The sequence below is a fragment of the Cyanistes caeruleus genome, chromosome 1 (assembly GCF_971803275.1).
Source record: "Cyanistes caeruleus chromosome 1, bCyaCae1.hap1.1, whole genome shotgun sequence".
Classification (NCBI taxonomy): domain Eukaryota; kingdom Metazoa; phylum Chordata; class Aves; order Passeriformes; family Paridae; genus Cyanistes; species Cyanistes caeruleus.
Genome location: NC_141701.1, coordinates 125,900,849 through 125,918,717, shown reverse-complemented (window position 1 = coordinate 125,918,717; position 17,869 = coordinate 125,900,849). Strand labels below are relative to the sequence as shown.

General features: G+C 34.9%; 1 protein-coding gene across 1 annotated transcript in view; it reads left to right on the top strand.

The window, feature by feature from the left end:
* The window catches only part of PHF14 (PHD finger protein 14), a 161,587-nt gene that overhangs the window by 21,315 nt on the left and 122,403 nt on the right, over window positions 1-17,869 (top strand). Inside the window, exons 5-8 of the mRNA XM_086855937.1 lie at window positions 5,709-5,868; window positions 11,346-11,457; window positions 13,642-13,779; window positions 15,658-15,804. Coding sequence (XP_086712063.1) covers window positions 5,709-5,868; window positions 11,346-11,457; window positions 13,642-13,779; window positions 15,658-15,804 — 557 coding nt within the window. The remainder of the gene's footprint in view (window positions 1-5,708; window positions 5,869-11,345; window positions 11,458-13,641; window positions 13,780-15,657; window positions 15,805-17,869) is intronic.

Below are 17,869 nucleotides of genomic sequence, written 5' to 3'. Positions count from 1 at the left end.
ACTAAGCAAGTGTGTTTTGTAAACACATTGAAATCCAAGAATTTGTTTTTATTTTTTTCAGGTTTCTTTTAGCAGGTAGATTGCTATGGCTGTGGATATCATGCAGTGTCCAGAAATTTGTTCTTATATTTGAGCTTTTGAGTTTTTCAGAGCATGGTATAGAATGAAGAGTCTCCTATTTATGAATTGGATAGAAATCAATGCAGTGATGTTTACCTGCATTCAGGAAGAGTAATATGCCCATTTCTTGCAATGTGATTTATTCTAAAATGCCTAAAGCAAGCTGGTGGAATACCACAGGGATTTTCTCCATAGTTTTTGTGTGCAGTTTCAAGTTGTATTACGAATGAGCCTGTTTTCTCTGTAGCATGGTAAATAATTATGTGGAAGGAGTGCACTCCTTTCACAACCTACTGGTGTCCCACCCAGGATCTTACATAAGTATGATATTGACAATTTGTTCTTCTCCCAAAGACCTTATTTTCTTCTTCTCCTTGTTGACTCTTGCAAGAACTGTTTTGCTTCATAGGGAGTAGGTTTTATACCCTTGACTTATGCCTTGGTGCTCTGTTCGTGTGGAAGTTTCTGTCCACCACAGAACCTTTCTGGTGACTGAAAGAGGTTTCTCTATGACAGCCACCTCTTTCAATGTGAAGTTATTCATTAGCTGAGAAAATAGCTCTGAGTCAAATCTACTTCTTCTGGACACCAGGGCTCCTTTCTGGGTATTTGGTGCTACCACCTTATCCTTTTGAGGACCTGGTGCAGCAGCTGCCTGTTCGGTTGTGACTTGTATTCCTGTTGGATTGCTTGTTTGCATTAATGAGCTGTTACATAAGGTCTTCCCTGGGAAAACCACCATAACAACTCATCTGGGAACAACTCTGTCAGAGCTCATATGGAAGCAGCAACATGGCCAGGAGTTGGAGGGGAATTTTTGTTCAGACCAAAAATCATGGACCCTTAATAAATACATTTACTTGACTTACTGAAGAGGTTTGAGATTGTGAGAAATTCAGTTCACTTTCTAATACAACTGTTTATTTTGTGTTCATATCACCTGCATGGCCTGCATCAGTTTTCCAAAAGCTGTCTTTGTGCTGCAGACATGTACCCAAAAATCTATGCTTAGTGGAGTAAATAACTGGTTTGAATTTTAGCTGCCTTTAAAACTGCATAAGTAGCATAAGTGTAATGATAATTTCATACCCATTCTTATCCAATGCATTCATCTGTTAGTTTGAAAAGCCTGTGGTTAATTCATAAGTCCATCAATTAAAAATGTGTTCTCATTTCATGTATCAGCCTATCCTTGTCATATCCTCCCTCTCCCCACTAAAAAAAAGGGGAAAAAAATCTTTCTTACTGAATTTATGCAGTAGCTTTTCAGAATTTTTACTTCTGTATGAAGATAATTGTCATTTCTTTTTATAAAAATCTTCTTTAGACACCAATCTGTCATTTTGGATAAATGTGTTTGTTCTAAGATCGTGTAATAGTAGGACACCCCCAACTGTGTTGTCAGTTTTTTTGACATCTTGATTGCAGTGTGTCTGAAGATGTCTGGCACACATCATAGCATTTGCCACACGTGTAGGTAGTACGCTTGCCAGTTGTTGCCCTTAGGTTAGTTGCTGTGAGTTACATAAAAGTTCTGCATTTTTTGAGCAGTTTATTTTTCACCTCCTATCTTTGTTTCTTACTGTACTTCGATGTGTATGTCAGAGAATTAAAAATTCTCTTGCTAAAAGCAATAGTGTAGTTGCCATATGCTCAACAGTGTAGTAAAACACTATTGCATTTTAATTTTGCCCCTTACTGTGGTCTGCTGCTGTCTGGTATAAAAATCCATTTTTCAAAATCATGTACTTTAGTACTTCCATTTACTAAATAAAAATACTGTTCTGAATTTATGATGCATGAAATTATTAATGTATTTATTTTAAACTGTTGGTCCAATTTAGGATTGAGTGAAATATATTTCAGTACTATGATCTCACAACATTTAATATTGCTAGCATACTGTTTACCATATAGTTTGTGTTTCAGAGTGTATATATAGATGTAGTTGGTGTATGCAGATATCCTCTTTGGCAAAAACTTACCTTCCCAGAGAAACAGAGGACCAACTGCAGCTGTGACAAGAATTAGGTCTCTGTTTCTCTCAGTGGTATAAATTTCAGAAGAATTGTTTTAATGGTACTGTTTTAAAGTGTGCGCAGTTTTTTTTTATTGACAATCACATGAAAATATAAGCTATTGGCAGAGTAAAATGACTTAAAAATCAGGGAATAAAAATGTTTGCTTTCTGTATATAATGGCATACATTCAGCAGACAACTTGGCTGTAATTTTAATATATAGATGCCATTAATGGAACAGTAAAGTGGTGTGAAAATTTTACCTTCTTGAATTTCATGTGTTTAAATTCATAGGACAGTATTATACTAACCTGGTTTTATTGTTTAGTGTTAATGGTGTTAAAAGAGGTGTCAGAAATGGAATTATGATACAGTAATCTAAGAGCATACAAACATGAGGTTTTAATGAACTTAAGTTCAAAAGTAGCTCTTAGGGGTATTCTGAAGACCCAGTCTTCCGAATTTTTGTGAATGTTAAGGAAAGACAGCATGCATTTTAAGAAAAGTGTTTAAAAGTTATTTTATTTTCTTTAGTGTATTTTCCAGTCAAGGGGGCAGATGGTTGACTTAATGCCAAGTAGGTCAGAGCTGCAGTGATAGTACTTGGAACCAGACATGTCCTTTACAGGTTCTGTATCCTTCCTCCTGTTCTCCTGTGAGGCCTGAAGTAGTCACTGTCTGTGCAATTGGGATACTTTTAGAGAGGACATAAAGGTTGCCTCCTGATGCTTTTACTAAGTGAGCCCTTAGACTGCATTCTGTTCCAACACCAGCAGTTCCCAATGATTCATTCAGAATGGCTGGACTGAGCAACTTTAAATGGATCTTCAGTGTAGCCACTTAATACTAGGATGGAATGATTTACCAAGTAGCAGGTTTGTATCTGCATATTTTTGCCTTTTGAAATCATGAATTCTTAAAATTTTTGGTAATTGGAACAAAATAATTTTTTCGCCATAGCAAAAGAGGGCAGGTAGTAGTAAGTTGAACCTTTGCTATACTATACTATACTATATATACTTATATATACTATAAGGATCCTAAAATGATATATTTCATTTATATTTATGATTTATTTAGACTTTTAAGTATACTGAAATTGGCCCTTGTAACAAGGCTGTCAAGAACAATTACAAAGTATCTCATTTGAACCCTGGGTTCAGTGCCAACAAGGTTTTGCATTGGAACTTTGATTCAGCAGCTCTGTTTGGCAGGGTACAGGTCAGCAGCATATAGGCTGGGTTTCCTTTTCTTCAGCTTTGTGGCAGACCAAGTTGTTTTGATGTTTTTATTAGCAATGATTAATGGTAATCTAGTCTATTTTCTCCAGCTAAAGACCACTCCTTTTGCTGGTTATAAAGGTGTGGTGTTTAGCTTTTGCTAAATGCTGGTAAAAAGAGTAAATGCCTCCTTATCTGTCAGAGATCTTAAACTCTTTAAAGCTGTCACTAAGATTTATATAAAAATTAGGGCAAAAAAATGGGGTTAAAAATATGGACTTCCCTCCCCTTTGTAAAAGGACATATTTGTATTGTTATAGAAATAATGTTTAATGCCAACACTCGTGATAAGTATGGAAATAATTGCAGCACATTTATGTCATTTTCTAGGAGGAAGGATAAAAAACAATCAGGTATAAATGACTGATAAGTATAATAAAGCACCTATTTCAGAATGAAGGTAAGACAGTTTGGTGAAGTCATCATTCTAATTTTAGTAGACTGATGGCACTTAGGCTAGAAAAGCAACTCTAATTGCTTTCAATTGGTGAAGAAGCATCAGTGTTTGAAAGAAGCTGATTTTGTTTTGCCATGTGGATTGAGGACAGTATTACTGCATTTGTAATGGTAAGAAATTTTTAGTAAGTACTTTTAAGAAAATGTTAATATGTTTAGACGTCTGAAGGAATTACTAAAAGGTTAATGACTCATCAGCTCTGAGCTATGTGTTTGCACATAAGTGTTACTGCTGAAAAGGAGATTTGCTGACATCTATTCAAAATTGTGTTTTGTTAGAGTTAAAAAAATTACGTTGTGGAATGTTGCTTAAAGCTGATACCACATTATAAAGAAGATGGAGTGACCCTAGGCATGAGCTATTTGGTCTTATATATCCCTAATGAAATTTGTCTCTGAACACACTTCTGCACATTACTTGCACTTTCATTCTAGGACACTTTTTATTAGGAAAAGAAACACTCTGCCATCTTATTTTAATTCTTACTGATGAAGCTCATTCTGTAATGGAAGACTTAAGTTTCTTAAGCTGTTTCTGCAATGTTGCTTATTTGCTGAATGTAGTTTCAATGTATTATGCAGATCTCTGTTTCTGTCACAAGGGGAGTTGGAGCACTGTTGCTATTTTATTACAGCCAGCAGATAATGAAACAAAGAAAAAAATCATCTTGCTATTTAATTGCAGAATTGAGTAATTTTACTGCTCTGAAAGCACAAATTTTGACTTGATTGCTGCATTTGATAAATAGCTAAATTTAATTTTTTAGTAAAGTCTTTACTGTGTTTTAAGTGTTGACAATTAATTTTTTTTCTCTTATTGAATAGCAGCTAAATGTTCAAAATGTGTGATATGAAAAAAAGCAGTTTTGTGGTGATTTAGTATTTTTCTTTTTATCATTTGCAGTAGTACTAATGCAACTCCTGCTTTTGTGCAAAATTTAAATAACAAATCACTTTAAAGACAGTTTTCCTAAATTTGTGGTAATAAAGCATACATAGGCACCTTAGCAATCATAAATAATACCCTCGTTGTACTGAAGAGGAATGGAGAAACTGAATGAATGGTAGAGCCTAGCCATAATTTAAAACCAGGTACAAATTAGAATGCTTAAAATACATATATATATATATATGTTTCATCAGTCACCAGTGTGGTGTCTCAGAATTATCAGTTTGTGCTCCACAAACATTAGTTTGGTTTTGAAGTTGCACAAGGCTCCTTAAGGCAGTCCTACAACTCATAAAGTAGGTAAATAGTGTTTTTTATTTCATGTGTATTCTTTTGTAGCTGATTTGCACGCTGAATGGAAAGTGGAATGCATGTTTGTTGACTGGATTTTACTGACATAATGAACCTCTAGAAGAAAACCCAAACATTCTTCACTTTCCTCCAAAAAATGTTAATTTTCAGGGAGAAAAACTTGTTGCTTTTATCTTGAAATACATTTCTTTACTAAAAAAATGCATTGAGTTTTTTTTCATCTTTGGTTGCTTCAAGTTTTGTTTTCTTACTTTTCCTAATGGATAGTCTGAAAGAGCACCACGTGTGGCTAGAAGAATAAAGTAAAAAAACCTTTTCTTCTTGTTTTTCAGTTGTAATCTAATACAATCATGAAAAACAGGTGAATTTCTAGAATTAAATTGTCTCTACAAAGTAAATTTTGCACTAACCATAATAGTTTCAAAAATGTTGTAAACTTTGAGTATCTCAGTATTTGTCAAATTGTTCCCGTGAATGTGTGTGTATGTTTCCCTCTGAAGTCATAACTGGCAAGTGGCTACTTCTGCAATTTTCTCTTCTTGTATTGATCTTCCATTTGTTCTGTGTACAGGCTGCTATGGTGTTGATGGGGAGAGTGACTCTATCATGAGTTCAGCTTCAGAAAATTCCACAGAGCCTTGGTTTTGTGATGCCTGCAAATGTGGTGTCACACCTAGCTGTGAATTGTGTCCCAACCAGGATGGGATCTTCAAGGAGACTGATGCAGGCAGGTAAGAATAAATAAGTGATGATTTGATGTCATCTAATCTTGAAAAGGTTGGATTTTTTTTCCCTATACCTTGTAGAGTGACTGCTTAAGTCTATTGACTTTCAAGTGGGATGTAAGTGGGAAGAAAACTGCATGTTTTTATTTTATTAGAGCAAAGGACTGGATCAGTGATGCCAGGCAGTGATGGGAAAAAGCAGCATTTCAAAATTATATTGAAGGTGTGCTAAAGGTATTCAGACAGACCTAGTATATTATGATCATTTAGAATTATGAAGTTTATATTCTTGATTTTCGAGAATATCCTTTGCTTCTTTTTAGAATTGAATTCGGGTCTAATTTGAGAATTTATGTTCAAATGTGACAGGAATTGAAGACATCATGGGAATTAATCTGCTTATTAAGATGTACATATTATTAATAACTAATTATCTGTACTAGAGGCAAAAGCTGCATTATCAGTGACGTGTGATTTATGTTTAATGTCATGAGGTTTTACTTCATGGTTTCATAGTTTTGTTTGGTCCTTTTTTTTTGTTTTATTATTAATAGACTTTGAAAATTAAGGTTTTCCCCATACAATTTATGGTTGTATAAATTGCAGGTTTGTGGTAATAAGCAAAGTTTTCAGGTGCTGGGCTTTTCATAAGTTTTTAAAAAAAAGTTACACAAATGAGTCAAGGTTTATAGTGAATAATTTTGAACCTTGGAGGTAGTAGTGCTTTTATAGTACTTTTAGGGTTCAGATCCTTGTTTCTGGTCTGTAGTAGGTTCAAGAGTGTATGTGCATCTTCCTTATAAAGCTTTTATATAACTAAGCAAATTGTGCTTTTCCAGTTGTTTTCTGTATTAATAATAATGCTTCTATATGCAAGAAAATTACTTTTAAAGACTGTAAGTCAATTGTGTAACAGGAAATGTGAGACTTGATAACACTTGGCAAATTTTATTTCAACCTTTTTATTCCTGTGTTCTGCAAACAATTTAAGCCCTATATATATGACTTTCCATATTATCCTAGTAGAAAATATAGTCAGCATTTTAATAATTGCTTAAATTTTGTCTTGTAAAGTGGTGGTATGCTTTTAGTTAACCTGGAAGTATTTTCTTTGGCTGTCTATGCAGAAGCATGTGCCTGCCTTGTTGACAGTAGGTGTTATCACAATATTTTTTTAACAATTTAACAATTTGACACTTAACACAAATTGTTATTGTATCTTTATTTGCTGGATAATGTGATATTACTATCCTGGATAAGTTTATTCTCTCATATGAAGAAGATATGTAGGAAAAAAAAAATGCTATTTACTAGTTCACATTATCAATATGTGAAAATTCCTCTGCTATCATTTTATTATGTGTTTATAAATTTGAATTGTCAAGGGTAGGGGGGCACTATAGACTAGGGGTAGGGTCTTGGGGCAGTGTCCATTATGTTTCCATTGTAATCAGTTAACTGTAATCCAGTTCAGTGCTTTTCTTGATGTGTTAGCAGGAAGAGATTACTGAGTAACAGATTCCTTTAACTCACCATTGCTCTTCATCTTCTTACCACCTTTTAAAAATAAATTCATCATATACATCAGTGCTGAAAATTACACAAACCAAACCTAGTTAGTTTTTATTCATAATCAAATTGGAATAATTTCTCTCCTTTTACATGAAAGGTGAATTGTTATAATAATGAGGTGCTTAATTTCTCAGCAGAAGCTTTTTCACATTAATTTCTCAGTTTCACAAGTATAAATGTAAATTTATTAAATTTTACTTCTCAAAATGCTATTATCCAAAAATATAAATTCTGTCCTTGTTTCAGTATGGAGTTTTTCTTCCTTCCTAATCAACATCTGTCATCATTGCTCCAAGCTAAATGGATGGTAAAGTAACAAGGAAGATTATTCTTCTTTGATTACCCAATTTGTCTTAATTACAAGCTTCTAAAACATGTGCAGCTAAATAAATGAGCAGGAAAATATTTAGAACTGGTATTAAAAGCAGCTGAAGCTGCTTCAGCTGTGAACTTGACTGACTTGTGTATGTTTTTTAATAAAGATTCAGGTCTGAGTTCACATATAGGTGGTTAAGGAAATGAGGCACTTGTGTGCCAATCACACAGAAATGGCAGTTTAAATCTGTAATACTGCAATACTTGGGTGACATGTACTGAAACATTTCGAGAAGGTCAGTATGAAGCAAGCAGCCAGCTGTTGGGTTTATCATAGATAAACTCCTACAGAGTGCAGCAGCATTAAATACACCAGTGGAGCATGAAAAAACTGTGCAAATTAAATTGAGAAAGCAGCTGCTTGTAGAAGATGTGTATCTTTATATTGAACTTCAGAGAGTATGTTTAGTAGTCTGTATTAAAATTTATTATCAAAAATCTCCAACCAGAACCTTGGGTTTTTGTTAAGAATAATAATTGTGGAGATATTTAACTTCTGTTTATAAAGATTTGTTCTGTATTACACACCTTAAATTGAAAGAAGAGTATAGAAAAGAAGCCCTACAGAATTCAGATATTTTTTATTTACAAACAAGAAGTCTGTTTATCTCAAGGTTACTGGTCTCATTCTGTGTGTCGTATTTTGCTTTTATTTTTTTTTTTAATTTCCTTTTGAAAATAAGTACAATATGCTCATGTCAATGAGATATTTACTTTAATAAATCATAATCCTTACTAAAATATACATTTAAGCACATACATATGCTTTCTTTAATAGGGGAACATTTCATAGAAGCATGGTAGTGATTTAGGCCAAGCTAATGCCACTCCTGGATAGAGCATGGAAGGGGAGAGGTGGTACCCAGTGCTCCACTGCTCCCCTGCAGGGATATGTTGTACCTCCACTGGTTTTGTGGGGAGTCAGACAGCTTCACTTCTTATATACTAATGAGAAGAATTTTTTTCCATATAACATTGTATTGTTGTGCTGGCATGCTGGAGTGCTTATTCTGTAATAAAACCAGGGATGAGGTTTACTCCCTTTCTGAGCAGCAAGAAGTTTGGCAGAACACTTGAGTATCTCATCTTGTTCTCTGGTAGCTAGCAAGCCATCATATATGTACTACATTGTTTAAAGACAAGGTTGTAACTCATCTTTAAATTTTCTTTGCATCTTCCTGTAGTTACAGTGCTGTGACCAAATGATTTTGTGGCTGTGAAGAACACTAGTAAAATTTGTGGAGCAAAACAGTGCAGTTCTTACATAAAAATGTGTATTTGGGATATATGTTTTTCTCATTGTTTTAAGTTTATATGTTTTAAAAGGAATTTGCTACTTAGCATCCCAAACCTGAGTGATTTAACCATAGGATTAATAATAATAAATAATATTAATAAATAATTGTTTTCAGTATACAAGTGAAGAGTCTTGTTAGACATGATATAATGGATCAGTCAGTGTTGTGGCTTCTTCAATTTACTGGAAAAATTCTTACAAAATTTCTTACAGAGGGAAGCAATTTAATGGCTTTTAAGTACTTTCTTACTGTTACTGGGATTTTTCTGTTATTCAGTTAATATCTTTGACTGTTTTGGGGGAAAATGGTGAGTAAATAGTCTGTCCACCACTTCTGTGCATTGGAAGATCATTGGGTTTTTTTTTGTAAAGACTGAAATATAGATGAATTTTTGAGCTTGCTACTGAACCTTTCATATTTTGCTTTTTCAGAATTTCTTTTGTGATATATGATTCATAAATAACATGAAACCTGATTAATATGAGTGTTAAAAATTCCAGTATTGTAGGTTTAAGGACCATTGATGAGAAGTGTGCTGCTTTGGGAAACGAGGGCTACATGGAGCTCCTCAATAGTATAACCATAAACTTCAGTATTTCTCTCATCTCTAAGCAGCTAGTTAATAACAGAAGCTGTTTTAAGTGCACTTAAACCCAGGATGTTATTGCTCTGGTATAACTGAATTTTTTAAAATCAGTTTTTTTAAATTGATGTACAAAGGAAAGAGGAGAGAGAAGAGTTAGGCTAAACAATGGTAGAAGATGGGAAAAAAGGGCACAGCGGTATGGATTTGGATTTAAGCAGGTGATAACAAGTCTGTACTGAATCCCTGGTAAAAGAGACAAGGGAAGAAGTGTTTCTCACATCATCATGAGTCTTCTTGAATACAAGGAGTAGATTCTATTATTTGATTAGAACAGAAGAGAGTTTTAGTCTTCACTAGTGATACATTTACTGTTAAACAGTAATGACTGGGAAGATTGTAAAGTGCTGAATTAACACACTTGCTGAGGCTCAAACAGGATATTTCAGCTCAGTTATGTCTGAAGTCTCTTCTTGTATTATATATCATGTGGGACTTTATAGGTTCGAAGTGTTAGCTACAGTCTCTGCAATTGAAAGGCCATTTTATTGAATATCTTAAAATAACAAAAAACCAGCAATCTTGGCCCTCTGACATGGTTTTCTCCACCTGGTGACTTAGCAAGGAGTAGCAAATACTTCCTGAATTTTGATAAAACAGTAAGATTATTTGCAGTAGTTTATCTCAGTTAATTTGAGCCATGCATGCTATGCAGAACAGGTTTTGAGTTTGTCAGTAACTGATGGTTTGTGACAGTGAGAGCTGGATCTTTTAGTAAATTCATTATGAGAACAATGTAAGAAGAGGAAGAAGACGAGAAAAATCTGTCTTCTGTTGCAAGGCTGTTTTTGAGTAGCTGAGAGCTTCAGGAGGTTAGGAAGATGCCTGTCAAGAGCAGTGTTGAGGCTGAAGCCTTTACCACTGTGTGGCATTTGATTACTATACACTAGGGACCAGATTCATTTTCTGCCCCTCAGGGCTGAAGATTTAGACTTCTTACTCTAGTAATTTTATGGCCAGTAAAGAAGGGAACAACTAAGTAACAGTCTATTTATCCGAGTTTCAGATAGGCCTTTGTTTTATACTACCCAGACGTGTTTGTTCCTGAATGCAAGTCCTCTCTGCACTGGTTAAAACTAGATAGTTTTGGTGATACTAATAGGTGTAACTAACAGTGCAGTGTCTGACTGATGCTGTGTTGTAAGTGCTGCATAGCGATATGCTCAGGCTCAGTCTTGCTGTGACTACCTGTATAATTTTGTTCTTTCCCTTCCTACCCCCTACCACATCATGAAAATATCTGTCTGCTTTAGCTTTGTAAGTAATATCAAAATCTTCTGAACACCTTTCATATTCCTTGAAAAGTGTGTGCAGCTCTTGTGAGAGCCGTCAGAACATGAAGGTGATGGTAGCCCAGTCCTTGATCCAGACAGGCAAAGCAATCCCAGTGCCTCTGAAGGACCTTACTCTATGGCTTAGTGTCTGAGCTCCTGAATTCCCAACAGGTGCTCCACCCCTGCTTTTAATGTGCTTTCCTTCAAGTCTTCCAGCTAGCATCTGCAGCATGTACAAGGGACTTTGAAATCTCAAAACTGTGAGTATAATATAGGATCAAAATACTGATAACAGTAATCTAATTTTGTTCGCTGTTTTAGGTGGGTCCACATTGTTTGTGCCCTCTATGTTCCAGGAGTGGCATTTGGAGATATTGACAAGCTGCGGCCAGTAACACTAACAGAAATGAATTACTCCAAGTATGGTGCAAAGGTAAGTTTTGAAGAGATGTAGTGGCAAGGAGTAGCTGTATTTTATGTTTTTGCATGTAATAGACTAAAATGCATCTTTCCAACTTTATTTTTCTTTTTTATAGCAATTTTGTAGTGAGGTTCAGGACTAAAAATGAGATAAAATTTGTTAATGGTTGTTATACCTACAGCCTACCTGCTCTTCCCTCTATCTTTCTATCTATTCCCTTACCACTGTTCTCCATAATTTCTGTCACTATTTTTGCCCAGTTTCCCTGATTTTTTACAGAGGTGCTAATTTCTTTTGAAGTCAGTGGCAGATTGACGAAATGTGAATGGAAAGCAAGGATAATTTGTAAGATGAGAAATGGGAGGTTAATTTGATTAAAAGAGGGGCAGATGTAAATTAGTAAGAATTACTTTTGAGTTTGGATGTAAGTTAATATGCATAGAACAGGCTGTTCCAAAACAATGTTTACAAAAATCCACAGGAGCACAGGACCCTCAACTTGAACTGAAAAATAGTTCTAGAGTTAAAAGTGTTTTGGATGTAAATGTTTTGAGTCCTGATGAAAAGTAATCATGAACAAACCTTACAGGAAACCATTGCAGTGGGCAGAGGACAGCACTCATTAGTTTGGTAAATATTGTTAGTATTTACAAATGGAGACAGTGTGGAGAAGCCATGTCTGTCAGGCTGTGAGGGAAGGTTCTAAGTCTGCAGCTCTAAAGCATCATTTCTGCTGAGTCACTTCTGTTTTCTTTAATGTCAGTTTGTTAAATTGAATACTAAATAAAAATACGTGCAGTTTTAAAAATGCATAAATAAATATATAAAGCAGATTAAAACACTTTGCATTGCCCATGTACAGCATACCTGTATCAGGAGCCTGGGCCTGCTGAGGGATTTAGCCTTGTTTAGAAATGTTTGTATAAAAAGGGAACAAGCACACCAGACCCTACAAACTGTTGTTGAAATGAATCATGCTCTTTTTTTAAAAAACATGAATGATGTATAGGAGTAGGGTAAAGAATTTGGGCTTCTTTTCTTGCTGTGAGTAAGGTGAAAGTGAACAGTACAGGTGAAAAAGACTCATACTGTTGCAAAGCTGTAAATGCTGTTTGCTGTATGAAGTGTGGAAATTACAGCTTATTTTGCACATTCCCCCTTGCAAAACTAGCTTAATGCAATAGGTTTTTTCATTTAATTTCTTACCTGTTAGGTGATGCAGCTACACAGTTAAAGGGTGCCCTTCTAGTGTAGCATAGGTAATGTCTTGAGATTCTTCGGTCACTGAGTTTTCCTTACCATTCCATTCTGTTGTTTAACTTTCTGCATGGAGATATTTTCTCTAGGTGTTAGACAGCTTTGCTCTCTATTAAGCAAGTAGGAGTCCAGGAAATGTATAATTTTAGGTCATCTTTATGCAGCGGATAGCAGCACTGTTTAAGCAGCGCATGTTCCCATTTCCTGCTTTTGTGCTCATTGCTCTAGATTGCTGGCACAGGAATTTGGTTTGAAATTGTGGTGAAACAGACTGAGGAATTGATCTGACTGAAAAATAAGTTAAGTGTTTTTTTCCAGGTCATATGAGGAGTTGTAAGTCTGTTGTTTTGCAGGTGACTGTGCCTAGAATGTACATATCTGAAGCCATAGTTCCTTAACTAAGTTAATCGTGACCTTCCTTACTGATGTTTATGATTTTTGAGTATTTGCTTCTGCACTGTCATGTTTACTCCTCAGTCATTGCTTATCGAAAGACATGTACATAATTATCTATGGTTTTCAGTCATTCAGAGCACTGCTCTTTTTTGTTTGTCCTCTGAACTTGTTGAACGTTTGCTGAGGAGTGGTGTTTTTTTCTATGCCATACTTACACTACTAATTGTGCTTGAATTGCTTGAATGGTGTTTAGTTCTTTCACTGAAGGGAAATGCAGTACTTGGAGGTTCATATAAAAATCCATCCAAAATGCTGTTTAGATTGTTTAAGCACTTTACCATTGTTGAAAATGAAATTAATAGTGGGAGTTGAGAAAACAGGAAGCTTTAAGTAATGTCAGCCATTGGGAACATACTTGGTTTCTGTACCACGCAGGAATAACCTACCAGTTTGGTTTTTATATATATGTCATAAATTATCAAATATTAGGCAAAATGCACCTGAAATATTTACTGTAACATTTTCCATTCTTCTTTTATAAAGGAGTGCAGCTTTTGTGAAGATCCTCGTTTTGCCAGAACTGGTGTATGCATTAGTTGTGATGCTGGGATGTGCAGAGCTTATTTCCATGTGACCTGTGCTCAGAAGGAAGGCCTCCTCTCAGAAGCAGCAGCAGAAGAGGTAGCTATGGAAAGGATAGAATAAAACTGAACCTCTGTTGAAAGCTTATGGAGATGACCTGAAATGGTAGCTTTTTTATTCACAGGTCCTGAACAAAGTTTTTTTTAAGTAGATAACAAGGACTAGGCTGGGTAAAGGAGCTGTACAGGTAGAGCCCTTCACCAAACTGTCCAACTGAGCATCTTTTGAAACTGACTGGAAAAAAGGGTAGAAAAAGTTAACACAGAAGTTGGCTTAATTGAGTGTCAGTCAATACTGACAGGAATTCTATCTCTAGTTCCTGAACTTCACATAGGGTGACATACTTCTCTAGCTACTACTTTAATAGTACAATAATCTCTGTTTCATACTAAATAGGAGACTTGAGAAATTAAAGACATTTCTGATGCCAGTTTTTCATGCATGTTTTCCAGTATTTACTTCAATTTGTGGTACATAGATATGACTTTCCTTGTGGTAACGGTAATCTTCGGAATCAGAATGAAAAGCAAGTATTTATAACCTCCTGATAACTTCTTAATATCTTAACAGTTTTTCCCTTTTAATATGATCTATAGCAATTCAGATTTGAAGTTACTACTTCCCGATTAATTTTTATGGTATAAGTACTTTTAGGTTGTCCAGTTTCATCCTGATACATATCATTTGGATTAAGCCAGTCACGTTCATAGCTTCACAGTTTAGCTTTTTGCCTTAGGAAGTAGCACAGGTAACACAAAAACTAGCATTACTTTCACTGTTGATCTTGACACTTTTGTTTCTGAAAACAATGGACCAACAAGGGATTCATAAAGGAATCACAAAATACTTCTGTTGGACCAATAAATAGGAAGATAACACGTTGTCTCGTTGTTGTCCTGAATAGACTATGTGTAAGGTTGAGTTTTTAAAAGCCCTATGTGAATTCCCTCTGGACATATGTATCTGCTGGCCTTTCCACCTTAAAATTTTGTTACGTGTTTTCTTCAGTCAAATTTTTAATCAGGGTCTCACACAATCTCATTTTAGGGCACAGCTAATTTTTGAAGTAAGCTGTCACATACTGTGAAAATCTAAATTAAAATAAAATGTGCTTATAAGGAAAGTCAGAGTAAATTTTATTATTTTATGTTTTATGAGTGGAATAAAGGGAAATTTGATAGGCAGGTAATTTATTAATGTTTGTATTACTAGATGAAGGAAGACTGCTTGAAGTTTTTCTTAGTCTATAGATTTATGATGTTGTTGATACACTTTTGAAAATACAAAGGCAACAAAATGTGTTTCTCAAACCATGTCTCCTCATGGCTCAGATATTGGTAGTCTGCTTGCAAGGTTTACGGGTACTAAAAGTTTCTATAAACCTAGCCATGACAGTGTGCAGATATGGTGGAATGAAAAATGGGAAAAAAAATCATCCTAGAGATGATAAATCATGTGAGGGTACAGCCACCAAAATGGTTGGAGAAACCAAATATATTGCCGTTGATAGTATTCAGCATTATTAGGTAGGATTTAATTTACAAGGCACAGTTAATCAACAGGAAATTAATACATGTTATATGTCAAAGGGATTTGTACTTAGGAATTTATTTTGCTGGGATTTTTTTATTGGGAATGTAAATACAGTACTGAGATTGACTAGTAGAGAGTTAAATCCTTAATACATTTAAAAATGTTTAGGATTATGCAATGAAAACAATGGAAAAACACCTTATATTGTAAATTACATCAACATGACAAAATTGATTTAGAAACATACTTTTTACTTGATTTTGAAAACATTCCCATTCAAACATGTGAACTGATTGCCAGAATGTTTGTGCTGTTCAGAGCCCTTTGGCCTTACTTTGTCTCACTTTATTTTTGTTCCTTCCCCTTTGTTTTTTTCTGAAACAGGATATAGCTGACCCTTTTTTTGCTTATTGTAAACAGCATGCAGACAGGTTAGACAGAAAATGGAAGCGGAAGAACTACTTGGCTTTACAATCTTACTGTAAAATGTCCTTGCAGGAAAGAGAAAAACAGCTTTCACCAGAAGCTCAGGTATTGTATTTGTGACACAAATGCCTGTGTATTAATCATCCATGTTAAACAGGACAAATTAAGAGAAAGTAAAAATGTTATTATAGTAGAGAATGAAAATGTGGAATATATTGATAGTGCATTGTCATTTAACAGCGCACTGAACTATTTATAGGTTTGGTCTCAAAGAACAATATATCTTTATATATGATATAGTTATATCTCATATATATTATATATCTATTTCAATAAATATCAAATATCTGTGCTTGTGTGAATTGAAAAATATTACTTTGGTTTTGAGGTAAAAAGTTGGTAATTATTTTTCATTGTAATTCATAGATTTTTGTTCACATTTTCTTCAGGATTCTGAAGAAAAAAGTCTCAAAAAATTAGGCATATTTTTATTTCTGTCTAGATTTCAAATTTTGTAGGTCTAAGTGAAATTCTGTGTGCTAGGTGTTTTCATAGTAAAGATTTCCTAGGGGAAAAAAAATAATTTATGCAAAGCAGTGAGTCTCTGCTACTGTGTGGGAGTTGTCTGAAAGCCTTAGGCAAGTCTATATCCCTGTCTAGTGACAGATCCATTTAAAACAGTTAGTTACTGCAGAAGCTCAACTGATAAATGTCCTGTTGATACAAAGGCTTCAATTCCTCTGAGGGAGTCTGCATACTTTCATGTTTCAGTGTGTGTCTTTTTTTTTTTTCTGATTCTGAGGATTTTCTAGCATAGTTTGCTTCACTACTTAGACTGAACTGCATTCCATGGAAAAAATCACACTTGTGCAGAAAAGCAGCTTGTTACCTAAACGAAACCTGCCTAATTTATTTGTAGAAAGTAGCAGATGTTGCAAATAATGGAAATAATTTATGGGAGAGGACTATTTGCTTTTTTTCCTAAGTGAGAATTGTAGTGTAATGATAAGAAAATATTGTTTCATATTATCAAACTTTTTATTTAAAAGAATCTTGTCTTTCCAGTTCTTCAGAGATCTTTGAATAGGAGAATATTAATTTAGAATGACCTATGCTGTTGAGAATGAGCATGAGCAAACTCATACCATAGAAGGATTTTGAATAAAATATTTTTTTGGATACTAAGCTTCATGTAGTTTGATTTAAAACTGGTTTCATAATTCTTGCTGAATATACTCAACTCTCAGTTATGTGAAATGCACCTGTGTGGTGGAGACATTACAATAATATGAATACTGTCCAATATAATGGTAAGTGCTGGTTGTGCAGTATCAGTTTGGATCCAGCAGGGCTTATTAGCTCTGTTTTCAGACATGTATTATGCAGTGCTGATAATGCTGATCAATTCCCAGCATTTCCCTTTCTCTCTCCTCTTTTCCCCAAACCTAGAACCTGCAGTTTTTAATTTAAATTATTTAGATTAAATTTTTGGAAACTGAAGGAATGACTGCTGAAAACTGCAGGTGGAGTTACTTGACATAGTGTCATAGGCATCTTAATGCAAGTATGATAACTTGCATCCATTTTGTACAACCACATGTTTTTACTGTTGGTGACTTTGGTATAGTGCAGCAGTGGCTGTAGGTGGACCTGTTGCCTGCTGCTGTGGGTCCAAGAAAAAAGCCATTGAGGTCAGAGCTGACCTGTAAGCTGAATTTGCTTTGTTTCTTGGTCATTAATGTTCAAGACTTAGTAAGGTAATGTGTTAAACTGTATGCAGTACTACCTTCAGTGATTCTGTTTGAAATCAGAGATGTTCCTTAGCCATAGTGTGCACGTATACGCACACCTTTTGCTTTTGTCTCAGGAGTATCTTACACCATATGGTGGGGCAGTCACATTAGTTTAGTTTCTTCTTTGTGCAGGCAAGTAAACAGCTTCTAACTGATAGTCAGCTGGAGTTTTGCCTCTGAAGGTTTGTATGTTGATGTCAGTTTCTGCCAGAATTGCCACTTCACAGAGTTCCCTCAAGACAGTGTTTTCCAGCTGTCAGTAAAAGCTTGATCTTCTGGGGTGGATCTCCCAGATGGTCACAAATATACAGATGTCATCAACAATATATATTGTGAGCTTCTCTTGTCTGCTTCACTTCTGTTTGGGTAGTGTTTTT